Consider the following 15,001-nt stretch of genomic DNA (forward strand, 5'->3'; position numbering starts at 1 on the left):
CCTGCTACTTCCGAACCTTTGTATCAAGATTTGGGTCATATTTCAAATCTCTTTTTAAAAGGCTTTATTTAGAAAAGTGACTTGGCCCATGTCTGATTGTTTTAATTTTAATTTTGACAAGCTCATCTCTCTTCTCAGGCCCTGATGAATGTCTTTGAAACCAAAAGACATTATTCCTCTACTAATCCAAAAATAATCAGGGAGCTTAAGGTAAAAGTGCTAAGTGTCTTGGAATCAGCTGACTTGCAATGTGCAATTTATTCAGTGACTCATAGAATGGGTTATGGCTCATGTGTATGAGTTGTTATTTCCATTACGATCTGTGTAACCTTTTAATTCATTGCCCAATAAAAAGAGCTAATGAAATGCAGTCTGTGGGTTCAGGCAGGTGTCAGAATGTGCAAAACTCTTACTTTTACTGAATATTCCTGTAATAGTATGCTACTGAAATAAAAAGCCATGCCTTATCCGTTGAGTACGTATATAAAAAGGCACACATTGAAGGTGCACATTAATTTAACAGGAATACACCAAGAGAGAAATAATGACCCGACAGAGGTTGAAAATACATGTCCTTTTCAAAATCTAGAAAGAAAATCCATCCGGGCATAACTGTTTTAACAGCTAGACTTTCCACTTTAAGCAGAGTTGTTCAAACCCACAACAGATTCTTACCTGTGACTGGAGGTGTGAAATATTCTGGACTGAAGTGTGTGCTTTGAAGGTATCTTTCAGGTTTTTAAAGCCGTCCTCTACTTAAACCCTGTGCATCATTCTGCTTTGCGTATGTATATCACCACCCTAAACAATCCTGAAGGATATCTATTTAGTACGACAAAGTCAGCTATGAGCCATCATTTTGAGACTCACTTTAAAAAAAAAATAACCACAAGATACATCTGTGCTGGAAATAAATTACTAAGCGGCAAATATTCCGGAAATCTTAATATCAAGTTTATTCACACAGATTGCACTCCGCCCCCCAATTCTTGTCTTGCTCCTTTGATAAGATGGCTCAGTCCTACCCTCAAAGTGCCCCATTTCAGAGCCTTCTGTTAGACCGTTCTGGCAAGAAAACCACCATGTTCGGTGGGTGGGAGAGGGAGGTCTGGGCCAACAGAATGGAAGGCTGGTTGAGTCAGCAGAATGGAGTAGAGGGATGCTCTCACTCATTGCAACTTTCTCTCCCAGCCTTGCATTGGGGTTTTGGTGATTGCAGCCTTACCTGGGAATAAGCCTCATAGAATTCGCTAGGACTTACTTCTGAGTGCACATTACTGTTAGTCTGAATCTTATACCTCGTGGACACAGTGTACTCATATAGGGACAATGCTATCTCAAACTGTCTTCATTATGTGTAGTTCAGTTCAAATGTACTAATTCACCACAATATAAGCATGGCTGGCACCAGGTCATGCCATCCTGGGCCCAGAGAAATTCAGAAGGAGCGCTCAGTGTGGTGGGTTTGAACTGAGAAAGGGAAGGAATACTCAACTCTGCTTTCCACTCTACTGAAGTGGCACATGTCACTTAGCACAGGGGCATGTTTTGCAAGAGTGGAGGGGGGGCTTACCACCTTCTTTCAGAATTGTCATCGTCAAAGTGTTACCGATTGAGAGGTCGCCAACATGGTTCCTTCCAGATATTGTTCGACCAAAACCCCCATCACTCGCAGCCCGCATAGTCAATGATCAGATATGGTCAGAGTTGTAATGCAAAGCCATGTTGGCTAACCCTGTAATAAATGTGCACACACCAGTTTGCGAAACCCCCTTTCATACATAGCTGCAGAGGAAGGGGGAATTCTTCCCTACAGTAAAAAATACTAAGCTGTTGTGGTTTGGGGGTGGAGGGTTTGGAGAAGAGACTATATTGGAAATACAGTGGTACCTTGGGTTACAGACGCTTCAGGTTACAGATTCCGCTAACCCAGAAATAGTACCTCGGGTTAAGAACTTTGCTTCAGGATGAGAACAGAAATTGCACCGTGATGGCAGCAGGAGGCCCTGTTAGCTAAAGTGGTGCTTCAGGTTAAGAACAGTTTCAGGTTAAGAACAGACCTCCAGAACAAATTAGGTTCTTAACCTGAGGTAAAGGTAAAGGGACCCCTGACCATTAGGTCCAGTTGTGGCTGACTCTGGGGTTGCGCACTCATCTCGCTTTATTGGCTGAGGGAGCTGGCGTACAGCTTCCAGGTCATGTGGCCAGCCTGACTAAGCCGCTTCTGGCGAACCAGAGCAGCGCACGGAAACGCCGTTTACCTTCCCACCAGAGCGGTACCTATTTATCTACTTGCACTTTGACGTGCTTTCAAACTGCTATGTTGGCAGGAGCTGGGACCGAGCAATGGGCGCTCACCCCGTCGCTGGGATTTGAACTGCTGACCTTCTGATCGACAAGTCCTAGGCTCTGTGGTTTAACCCACAGCGCCATTGCTGGCCTGGTTATGATAGGGTGAGAAATCTTCGTATGGGCCCTGCCGATGTAGTCCTGGTATCAGAGATGTACCTAGGGCCCCTTGGGCCCCTGGCAACGAGCAGTATCAGCAACCCCCCAAAAAAAACCCACCACCCCATAACTTTACCATAATAACCACATTAGAAATTAGTACATTTTACGTGACCCAAGTACTTGAAGCGTCCTGAGTGAGGGCAAAGTGAGGAGGAAGGGTGAAACTACTTGCATTCCTTTGTGCCACCGTGCAAGACGGACAAGAAGCTACTTCCATACTCGATCTCCCCACAACAGCAGTGGCATGTCACTACACACATATGCCATACATTCCATCGTCTGATAGGTGACTTTTGCACTCCCAGTGGGGGTCAGTATTGCCAGCAACCGGGTGTGCCTTTGCCTGGTATTCGCATACATGGAAGGGAGAAGTGGCTCCCACATTGCCTATGTTAGGTCTTGCAACTGTAACCTAATTATGTTTTAGCTGAATGGGCTTTTTCCAAATAGTTTTAGAAATGCAAGTTACAGGATTTTTTCCTCCTTTTACAAATTCACTAACCCAGTTAGAGTGAACACATGTCTCTTCCCACCCAATCTATTTATCTCCTCTCTGAGAAGGAGAAATAAAAATTCTAATTTTGGACTTTCTACTAAAGAATATATAAATTTTGAACAGCGACAAAAAAAAGATTAATTGACCAGTTCACACGGGATTCAGCATTTTCTCAACTGCTCTGCTCTTGTCCCACATGATCACTCCTTGCATGCCCCAGTCTGCAAACAGACGTTTGGGGTTCAGTACATGGATACGTTCAGCAAGGGTTTCCTGTAATTCTGGGGACTCCAAGCAATGCTGCCACTATCATGGAAACTGCATGCTGAGTGCAGTGCATGTTTGTGTGTGTTTGTTTGTTTGTTCATGTGGTGGTATGTTTGGGGACTTCATGGAGAGTGATTGCATGGAAAAAAGGGACCGGGAATACATATGTGTGTGTGTAAAAAGTTTGTAGCTATGGTTTTGTGAGCACTATCTTAAAATGAAAACGGTATCTGAAGAAGTGTGCATGCACATGAAAACTCATACCAATAACTAACTTAGTTGGTCTCTAAGGTGCTACTGAAAGGAATTTTATTTATTTATTTATTTATTTTAATTTATTTTGTTAAAATGGAAATATATGCAACTCTAATGGAGTATATTTCCATCAAATTAAAATTTCTATTTACCTAAGAGATGTACACATCTTTTAGTAAGAAACCAGTGAATGAAACAGTATAACCCACTCCAAGTGCACCTAAATGGTACATTAATACTTAGTGACAGCACAACCTTTCTCTCTACCATCTACAGCAGAGGTTCTCAACCTGTGGGTCCCCAGATGTTGTTAACTACAACTCCCATCATCCCTGAGCTCTGGCCTTGCTAGCTAGGGGTGATGGGAGTTGTAGTTCAACAACATCTGGGGACCCACAGGCTGAGAAAGGCTGATCTAGAGAGTCACAGGTTCCCCATGCCTACTATAAGGCATGGCTGTATAGTAAAGCAGAGTAATGACAGGAGAAATCAGTAGTCCCCTGCCACTGAGACTTCATTGAGATGGGCTTCCATATCTGTCATCCTTGGCCAGCTGTTGGGGCACCAGTGCTGAGGTGGGGCACAACTGCTGACACCTGCTTTGGGACATGAGGCAGATGGGTATAGCCACCATTTATATTTTCAGCAATTCCTCCTAGGTACTGTTACTCTGGGACATTGTAGACAATGTAAATGACAGCTAGACCCAGCCATCCAATGCTTCTTGGAGCATTGCTGCTGCCACAGTGGTTGACTACCACTCTCAGGTAAGCCCACCAGGACATATCAGTAGAGGAGAAGATCCAACAGAGTGAATCCAGTTCACTTTAACTTGGAGCTGGCCCTGGATTTAGTGCATAAATAATTGGAGCATTTTGTTCATTTATAAAACTACTATTGCTAAGGGAAGCCGGTGCAACTCAGTAGGTCGAATTATAAATTTGCAGCTGCTGGATTTGAACATAGAACAGCTAAATTCAATTAAATATAGACATAGTTGTTGATAAAATAATATGCGTTAAACAGAAGCCAATTGTAAGATTTAGTTTTGCTTGAGCTTCAATAAGAATCTCTCTAATCCACGCTCCTCAAAACAGTATGTGAACCAAAATGCAGCTATCCTCCAAAACTCACACTTTTCTGAATTATGAGATGCAGTGTCCCAACCCAAACTTTGTGCAGAAATATGTATGTTAGGCAAAAGTGTGCATAAAGAGCATATATTCGTGAAAATACAAACATACAATATATTAGACAACAATGCCTCAGAAAGATGTTTATTAGACAAAATTGCACAAAAATATGTATATTAGGAGAAATGTGTACAAGGTGTGTGTGTGTGTGTGTGTGTGTGTGTGTGTGTGTGTGTTGGTATTTGTATATCACAACCTGATATGGAAACATTGTGATCTACACACAAGATAGGAAAAAGTGAGAAACTGAAACTGATACAGACATACCTTCCTTGTATTTAAGCAATCATGCACTGGAGAGGAACTCTCATTTTCTTTAACATTTTTTTTTAGCAGTAACATTTGCTGTTCAAGCCCGTGTTTTTAATTGATGCTGGGAGCATATATGCAGCAGTGCCAATCACACTTACCTGGGAGCAAGGACAGAGTCACACATCCATGTTTATCATTTGATAGCTGCAGCATAAACTGATGACATACAAGTGTGAAGTGGCTGCTACCCAGCAAACACCACAGAGAACTGTTTTTTGGTTTTTTTTAACCATCTCTTCAATCTGTGGTTGACACATGCAGCCGTGTGAGTCACTTACAGTGCAGTCCTATGTCTACTCAGAAGCAACCCTTCACTGAGGTCAATTGGGTTTACAACCAGTTAAGTGTTGATAGGACTGCACCTCTTAAGTGGCAGCCGATGAACTGAATCAACTGATGGGTGAATCAGCCTCAAATTCTACCAATTTCCTCATTTGCATCCTCTCCGAGGAAGATGGCTTTTGCATGACCTTCCTAAGAAAGGCTCACGTCTAATGTAGTTTGCTGTTCAGAAGTAGTTTAACCTTATGATTGTATGGCTTTAATAATTCACAGAGCTTGCAGATGAGAATGACAAAGCTTTAATCTACTTATATAAAGGTCACCGAGGCCTACACTGTAGAAATACTGCAAGTACAATCAGTTTCGAAAATGTCTCAGTATCAGTTCCAATTAGATTTCTTTTATTTTTTTGCTTGACAGCAAAATGTACTTATGCTTTCTCCTTTTTTCACTACTTTAGAATAAGCTCTTGCTTTGCAAAGCAAGCGCGCGCGTGCGCACACACACACACACACACACACACAATATATATATATCCGTACATAAAGAAACCAACCCACACAATGAAGCCATTCCTGATGTAATACAAGAGCATGGAGCTTTACTTACTCCACCCATCAGATTGTAGAGGATTCCATCTCTGGATCACCATGTGGTGAGATGTTTCACTGCTGGACCACCAACCTGTCCCTTTTCTTTTCAATGGGTGGAATTCAGCATAGTTCTAAGGCGATCTTTCCATCAGCATATCAGCTTGCCAGCTGCAGCAATCTCCCTTCTCCCCCCCCCCATGGGTTCCCCCTCATCCCCCCGAGCCAATTTGTAGGAGGGGTGATGGGGATATGCAGGGAGAAGGGGGGGGGACAAAAAGCCCCATGGCACTACTAGAAGACTTTGCACTAGCTTCTGCTAGCAGGACTCATGAGTTGAAATAGTTGATTACAGCCCAATTTGTATATCTGCTTCAAGGTGTAAGATCCCATTAGAGGGACTCAGAAAATTAACATGAAAGCTCAGAGCTTGGGGGCACCAATACAGGCCTTCACTGGCATCTGGTGAGCTTCCTCCTTTTCTCACCAATTGCTATGGTCTCACTGGATTTCCAAAATATCATTGACCTATAACTATGGGCCAGTAAGTTTGAATGAAATGCCCACAAAGGGACTTGTCAGAACCTGAATTTTTAGATTCTACTGATTCAGATAAAAGATGAGTTCTACCACTGTTACAGCTGAAACCTCATAAGTTACAATGACACCTCATTAGCAACAGTATCAGTTCCACAGCTTCCTGGCAGTACAATATATCTCTCTTGCTTCAGAGAGAAGTAAAAGACCACTTCCCCCCTTTTACACAGTTAACTGTTTACAAACCTAACAGTTTTTATAGCATAGAAACATCCTTACATATATATTTATCCTCATAAAGATACAGTTTCTTCACCTAGCCCAGCAAGATTTGGAGGGCCACATTGTTCTCTACCCCTGGCCTAGAGCCATCGGTTTATGCAATGAAGAAGTTCTATACTTTCCATTCAGTCTTCTACTCCTGTGTAGAGTAATCCAAAAAAGGTCTATGAGCACCCGTGGACCTGAATAAAAAACTTCTTGCTGGCCCATGTAAGCTGCTCTGAGCTTTTTGCTGGAAGAGCAGAATATAAATTACATAGCTAATCCTTCCCACAGCCTAGTTCTTCAGGGCTTCTCTTGGCCCAGTCGTCTTTCATTTTAAGCCTAGATTACAATGAGGAACATCGCAATCCACAAAAGGCTTTACCCAGGCACACATGTTCTTGAAGCAAGCTGTTTTCCGAACAGAAACAGACCCTGTGGAATGTGCTTTGATCTATAAATCAGCTGATTGATTATTAGCTTTTGGACTCAGACTAGGTTTCTTGAAGTAGGATACATAATAAAAACAAGATTTTAACTTCAGTCTCAAACCACGGATCATGGATTTATATTCTAAAATATCCTATCCTGCAACCCAGAAATTCAAATTCTACAACAAAGTTCTTTGTTCTGGTTGCTTTTCCTATAATCATTTGTAATAAAAATCTTGTCGCACTGAGCCTGATAACATGATGGCAAGAGAAAACCTGATATGTACACATAGGCTGGGCCAGATCAAGGGCCCAAGGCAACTAGCAGCAAAATACCAAATGTGCCTATTCAGATATAAGTCCCTTTGACTTAAATGAGACTTGCTGTCTGATGAGTGCGTATATAGTTTGCAGCTTCAACATTCCTCCTCCCCCTCTTAGTCTGATCACATGTGGAGTAATATTACAATCACACAAAAACATCTGGAGTTGACAAGCACAATTTCCTTCAGTTTCATTGCTTCCTTGCCTTTACAACCGTTTGGTCTAGACAAACACAGCAGAATGAAGTGGGAATGAAGTGATGCTGCTCTGAGCTGTGGTCATGTGTCTACTATGCATATTAACCTTCAAACTTGTTCTCTGCTGCTTTTATGAGATTATTTTGATTGGGCTGTGGAGATAATGCTACTTTCATTTTGTCATATTTTTGTTTTATGAGTGTACTGGCCTTATTGTTTTCAAAGGTCATTAAACTGTATTCTTTTATAATGTCATTGTATGTTGCTTAGATTACATACTATGTTTGCCACTATGCAGGCATATTAAAACTGTTTACATAAATAATATCTATTGCTCAATAATGGCCTGGTTTTAATGCAGGCAGATGAGAACCAAACTGGTAAGAGGCATATGATGTGGTTGAAAACAGGCTGTTGGTCAGGTTCTGGAGTGAGCAAGTAAGGAAGCAGGCAGGCCAAATTATCTTCTCTCAGGGGCAACTCAGACTGAGGAACCAAACCAGGATCAATATCTCAGCTGGGCGCCTGTTGGTTCCTCAAGTCTGCTGAAGGGCAGTAGTACTAAATCTGGACATATCACACAGTGCAGCCAAGAGCAGACCAATAGCTCCTTCTTCCATGGTGGCGCAGGGAGCAAAGGTTTCTGTGCTGTGTTGCCAAGGCTCTGATTCAAGGCTTCTGGCATCTTACACAAGTAACAAGGAACAGTTTTCATTAACTGCCTCCCATGGATACCTGTTTCCCAAGCAGGTACTAGCAGGAATCCAGGTCACCAACAGTTGGTATATACTAGGCAATATGTATAATTATCTTTGAACATTTGCACCTTTATTTCTCATTAAGCATATAATGAAACTGATAAAAAATAATTAACATTATGACAAAGCTCTTTCCCTCAGATTAGAAATTGCCAGGATATAATGCCATACATTTAGACCACATGTTTTACAACATTCTTTGGGGAAATAAATTTCTCACCACTGAGAATCAGATATATTAAGGATTTCAATTACAGGAGGCATCGTGGCACAGGCTAGTTATAGATACCATCTGTATTCCATACATAGTTGAGTGTTAAGTACTCATGTGAATAGAATTGCATGAGGAAGGAAGTGGGTCTGTACTTGCTGCCGCTGCCTCATTCTTCATGCCTCTATCAGCTCAGATGCCTCCAAGTAGGTCTACTTGCATGAGTTAAATGCTCATATGAATCAACTTCTGCTGAGGGTACCCTGGTCAGTGTGGACTTGAGGCACAGGAAGGGATGAATGACTATCTCAAATTTGGTTTCTCCCACATTCTCATTTTTCCAGTATTAAGTTCCATTCTCCTTATTTCCACATCCACCTGCAATTCCTTTTAGGGAAAAAAAGACTTAATGAAAATTCTTCAGTATTTTAGACTGAGTTTCTCCTAACATACACATCTTTGTATGCAATTCTACCTAATATACACATTTTTACAAAGTAGTTTCCCCCCATATGATGTATTTTATGTTGGTTTCACTAATATATGAATTTTTGTGTGACACTTTAGCCTAGTTTTGGCTGGTACCAATTAGGTAGGTTTGCCTTTAAATGCAAACTGAATCAGATTTCTCTCTCATCCTTGGGCATAGGTCAAGGCCAGTAAATACAGTCCCATCTATCCAGGCAAACCCAGACAGGAAATGTTTCATTTCTTCACTGGAGCAGAAATCAGCTTTGCCCTCATTAAGTTTCTGGTGCTGCAGTTTCTTTCAGCATCCTTAGCTTAAGTGCAGTGTGGGAATATTCTGTTTTTGAATTGCTTTGTGGAGCCAGACCTTTGTCAACGGCATGAGTTAGAGAGGATGAAGATTTAACAATGAAAATCTTGACCTGTCTGACCTCTCCTTTCCTCATAAGAGTGGCTGCCTTTTGTGTGTTTGTGTACCTGGGCCCTCACTTCTCCCCACTGTATTCCTAAGCAGATATGTGGCAGAAATAGACAAAGGCCACGCACCACTTCTCTCTATTTCTAGGATGGGGAAACTGGTGGCAGCAGCAGAATTAAATACTCAGAATAGAAACTAAAACTTGGATCTAAAGCTGCCCATGCCAGAGCCTTAATACCTCAGGCAATTAAAACTAGACTGGCATCATTCCTAAAAAGTATGGGAGTGATCTCTGCCCTTGCACAGAGATTGCACTAATAGTTTGAGACGTTCCAATGTATATGAAATGTTGGCTTGGATCCAAAGATTCCATTGAACAAATGGAATTGCCTTCCATTCATGCTGGGGAAATATCTGGATCCAAGCCAGTGTAATTCTACAGCATTGAAAATATATTCTGTTTCTGTGAAAAATATACTTCTGTTGAAAATGGAATCTACATAAAAGAAGACAAGAAGAGTCCTGCTGGCTCAGATCAAGAGCCCATCTAGTCCAGAATCCTGTTTTCCAGAGTGACAAACCAGGTGCCTCTAGGGAGCCTGCAAATAGGACATGAAGGCAATAGTCCTCTCCTGTTGTTTCTCTCCAGGAAATGGTATTCAGCATCGTGTTGCCCTTTGAACAAGGAGGCTGCATTTAAAACTGTCAAGATTAGTAGCTGTGGATAGAGCTGTGCTCTGTGATGCCCCTTATAAACCCACCTAAGCTAGTGACCAAAGGGACGTGGGTGGCGCTGTGGTCTAAACCACTGAGCCTAGGGCTTGCCAATCAGAAGGTTGGCGGTTCGAATCCCCGCGACAGGGTGAGCTCCCGTTGCTCGGTCCCTGCTCCTGTCAACCTAACAGTTCAAAAGCACATCAAAGTGCAAGTAGATAAATAGGTACCGCTCTGGGGAAAAGGTAAATGGTATTTCCTTGTGCTGCTCTGGTTCACCAGAAGCGGTTTAGTCATGGTGGCCACATGACCCGGGAAAACTGTCTGTGGACAAACGCCTGCTCCCTCGGCCAGTAAAGTGAGTGGAGCGCCGCAACCCCAGAGTCGTTTGCGACTGGACTTAACTGTCAGGGGTCCTTTACCTTTACCTTTAAGCTAGTGACCACCACCATTTGTTGTGGCCACAAATATGTACACCAGGTTAAGAAGTCCTGACTATCTTGAATCCATTAGTAATTCCATAGGTATGAGAGATGTAGAGGAGAAAGATTGTTATCTCTATGCAGTTTGTCTATGTATGATTTCATAAACCACTATAAGGCACCTTCAGACTTTCCCCCCTCCACATGTTCAAAGAACATGTGCAGGGTGTTGCAGGGGCTCTGATGTGCCTGCTGACTCTAACCCGGTTAAACATTGAGCAGGAAAAACCAAAGGGTGAATCTTCATGCATTCAGTGAAACATACTAAGAATCCTCTATAGAATCCTGCCCTGTTTTCCCTACTGCATAGAGGACTCTAACTGAGTTCAGCCAAACACCTGAAGATGCCTTCTACAGACCCTGTCACTCAACACTTGAGGTCAGGGGACAGGAGACACTGAAACCAGGGCTGGCATATACATCACCACCACCACCACCATCATCAGGGAGCGGGGCTATCAGAGAGCTATATACTGTGACCCCAATATTTGTTAACTTGGTTTGTCATGACTGCCAGTGCGCAAAACTAGGCTTTTTGGCCCTATGAGGATCACTTTCCACTTATGTACATTTAACCCCCTTCTGCTGTGTTGTTGCCCACTTACTCCATTTGGAGATCCCTAGAATTCTCAACATGAATTTATCTACACAGCTATAATATTTACCACATTTTAACACTTGATTGCAGGGATCAACACTGAAATGGATTATAGCTTCATCAACAAATTATAAGGCAATCAAGTATTAATATCTCAAATCCATTTTTCACCTGGCTTTGTTCCTAAACCTGCTGATCAAATGACATTTAATAATTGCGGACAGGATTGGGTCAAATTAGCAAGAGTACAGGCAAGCAGTAGGCAATTGTGATTTGTAACATGAACGTAAGGCTTAATATTCCCAATGCTTTCTCTTTTGTCTGTAGAACAGGAATAATTTCCTCATCAATATGTAGTTGTTTCAATCTAAGTGCAGTCTATAGAGGGTAAATATTTGATTTAAGCTTTTAGCTGGAATTCAGCTTGCAGCCCGAGTTCCATATTCATTTTTTAATAGGTGCAGACTGGTGGATCCAAAATAGGCTAGGCTAGACAATCTCTGTTGGCAGCATGCTCATATTCTCTAAATCACTCTCTCTTTCATTAGCACGGGTGGGTAAAACCTCAGCGCCTAGGACTTGCCGATCGCATGATCGCGGTTCGAATCCCCGCGGCGGGGTGTGCTCCTGTTTCTCTGTCCCAGCGCCTGCCAACCTAGCAGTTCGAAAGCACCCCCGGGTGCAAGTAGATAAATAGGGGCCGCTTTATAGCGGGAAGGTAAACGGCGTTGCGTGTGCTGCTCTGGTGCTGGTTTGCTGGAGCAGCTTCATCACGCTGGCCACGTGACCCAGAAGTGTCTGCGGACAGCGCTGGCTCCCGGCCTCTAGAGTGAGATGAGCGCACAACCCTAGAGTCTGTCAAGACTGGCCCGTACGGGCAGGGGTACCTTTACCTTTATCTTTTTAGACAATCTCTGTTGGCAGCATTCTCATATTCTCTAAATCACTCTCTCTTTCATTAGAAGTTAGAAAGGCAGGATTTTAGAAGCCCTTAGTACCATGGATGAGGTGTTGGAGGAGGCTATTTTCACATGGGAAGGAGCAAAGGAAGCTGCCATATACCATTGGTCCATCTAGTTCAATAATCCCTACAATGACTGACAGTGGTATTTCAGCGGTTCAGACATGAGTCTTGTTTAGCCCTCCCTGGAGATGCTGGAGATTGAACCTCGGATCTTCTGCATACAAAGCATATCATCTATTACTGAGCTGTGACCCCTCCCACAGCAAGTGTGGTTGGATCCTGAAGCAAATATGGAATGGTGATCTCAGTTGGCCTCTAAACATCTCACATCCTGATATATTGGTGCCCATTTGTTGATCTCATCACCACCCATCCTAAATTCTCCCCCCTATCTCTCACATTGCATGGGACATCATTTTCTCTTTTCTGAAACCACTTTTCCAAGCTTTTCCCTACTCAAGAAGGCAAAGTAAAGAGAGTCTGGCCCCAAGGTATGGTCTGAAGGCTCATGAGGCCATCACCTTGCAGAAGCTAAGCAGGTCTGGATCTTGTCAGTGGGTGGGGAGATGACTACCTGGGAACCACATGGATGCCACCTTGGGGATGGAAGAAAGGTGGGCTATAAATGTGAGAGGATGAATGAGTGAATACAAAATTAAATCGGGAAGTCCTGGCACAGCTTCTTTCTATAGCTGACATTGAGAATAAGACATGTGAGAGCTCCTGAAGCTCCAATGATCAGGGTACCTGACATGATAGCAGGCTCCAGGCCAGTGAGTCAACATCTGGTGCTTGGGTGCCCTTTGCCCACCTCCTTCATGGGCCTGAACCTCCCCGCAACAAGCTGGTTTCTGAATTCTGAATGGAATCATAGAACTGTAGAGTTGGAAGGGACAATATTCAACTTGTACTCATTACTGGAAGTTACCTGTCATCTCTCTGCCTGTTTGATTGACACAGTCTGGTCTGTTTTACTTTGAAATAGGATCTTTCTGCACTGAACTTTGAAATTCTGAAAAATGTTAGCATTTCAGGGTTGAGTTGTGTGACATGGTAGCTGTTGGAATTTATGACAGCCCCAGTCATCTATGCAGGAAAGCTGGTTTTAAAGTTAGCCTTTCAAAAGTTCCAAGCTCCCAATCCAATGTCCTGCTTATTTTGGTTCAGCATGCTTTATGTTAGTGTACTCTCTCTCTCTCTCTCTCTCTCTATATATATATATATATGCGCGGCAGCCATAGTCCTCTTCAGTGTCTATGCGCTGCTGAACAGGAATTACAAGGCCACTTCACGGGGATCACCAGATCCGTGATTTCATTTTGTACATCAGTACTGTGGCCAACAGAAGAATACATTGGGAATGTAGAATTTGAGTGTGGCACAACAGCTGAAATGACCAAAATGTGAATCATCTCAGAAGCCTTTACTGTATCTGCCTATAAGAGTGACCATGGCTTTAGGGGTATTGTACATATTTTGCTTGCAAAACAGTCTCAATTCAATTAAGATAGGGCTGGGAAAGATTCCTGCTGGAAATGTTGGAGAGCACCTTCTGGTCAGCATAGTCCAGTCCATTGTAGGCTGACAGAAAAAATTCCTGCCAGTCATAGTTAAACCATGGAACACTCTCCTACAGGTGGCAGTGATGGCCACCAACTTGGATGGTTTTGAAAGACAATCAGGTAAAGGCTCTCAATGGCCACTAGCCATGGCGGCCACTCCACCTTCAGAGGCAGCATTCTTCTGAATGTCAGTTGCTGGGAATTGCAGGAGGGGAGACTACTCTTGCCCTCACTTCCTTTAAATAGGCGGACTTTCCATAGGCATCTGGTTGGCCACTGTGAGAACAGGATGCTATGCTAGAAGGACCATTGTCCTGATCCATTAGGCTTTTCTTACTTTCTTACTTGACCTGAAATAGTGCAAAATTCAAATAAATGTAGTGGCCTACTCTTTCACAGTGAGTAGCAAAGAAAAATATTCTAAACCCAAAGACCTAAAAAGGGGCTTGCCAACCATGGGCACATTTGCAAATCGGAGAAGTTGTTGTGGGCACTGCAAACATGGCACAACTCCCTTCCCCAGCTGTAGCACCCCTGTAACTGCCTCTGCAATGCAGTTGGCTAAAGAAGGCTTCTTTCCAGGCTAATTTCAGTGGGCAGATGGGAGCCTGGCGAAACATCTGCCACTGTGGACACATGTGTGCCTGCAGACACATGTCAAAATATTTATCGGTCCCATGGGTCCAATTTATCTCAATGACTCTTCCTTTGTTTTCGAAGCAGCAAAGATCAGAGGGATGGGGAGAGAAAATGGCGGGGAGGATGAAATCTGTCCCTTCTTTTGCGACGCGTTCAATTTAGACATCCTCCACACCAGGTTTCCTCAAACTCGCCCCTGCAGATGTTTTGAGACTACAGTTCCCATCATCCCTGACCTGCTAGCTAGGGATCATGGGAGTTGTAGGCCAACATCTGGAGGGCCAAGTTTGAGGAAGCCTGCTCCACACACTTTCTTGCCATTTGAAGGTGGGGTTGCCAGACTGCTTCCTGCAGGACCATCCTCCTTCCCACCCCCTTTTTGAAAAACAGTCTTGCAGCTGTGAATGCTCATCCAGCTGCATCTCCCAGCTTGCTCCATCCCTGGGCCCAGCCCATCGCTCAGACTCCCACCTTCCTCTCCTCAGGTCTTACAAGATGAGTGTTCTGTTGGGCTGCCTCAGAGAGGAG

At 43.3% G+C, this 15,001-nt stretch overlaps 1 protein-coding gene and 1 long non-coding RNA gene across 4 annotated transcripts in view; one reads left to right on the top strand and one right to left on the bottom strand.

Annotated features, from left to right (window-relative positions):
- The window catches only part of LOC128414096 (uncharacterized), a 270,502-nt gene that overhangs the window by 193,274 nt on the left and 62,227 nt on the right, over window positions 1-15,001 (bottom strand). The window lies entirely within an intron of this gene.
- STK32C (serine/threonine kinase 32C) overlaps window positions 1-15,001 on the top strand; it is a 158,397-nt gene that overhangs the window by 92,585 nt on the left and 50,811 nt on the right. Inside the window, exon 3 of one of the 3 annotated variants that reach the window (XM_053388819.1) lies at window positions 139-210. The exons of the other annotated variants lie outside the window; for them this stretch is intronic. Coding sequence (XP_053244794.1) covers window positions 139-210 — 72 coding nt within the window. The remainder of the gene's footprint in view (window positions 1-138; window positions 211-15,001) is intronic. 3 annotated transcript variants of the gene reach the window in all.

Source organism: Podarcis raffonei, chromosome 5 (genome assembly GCF_027172205.1).
Source record: "Podarcis raffonei isolate rPodRaf1 chromosome 5, rPodRaf1.pri, whole genome shotgun sequence".
NCBI lineage: Eukaryota > Metazoa > Chordata > Lepidosauria > Squamata > Lacertidae > Podarcis > Podarcis raffonei.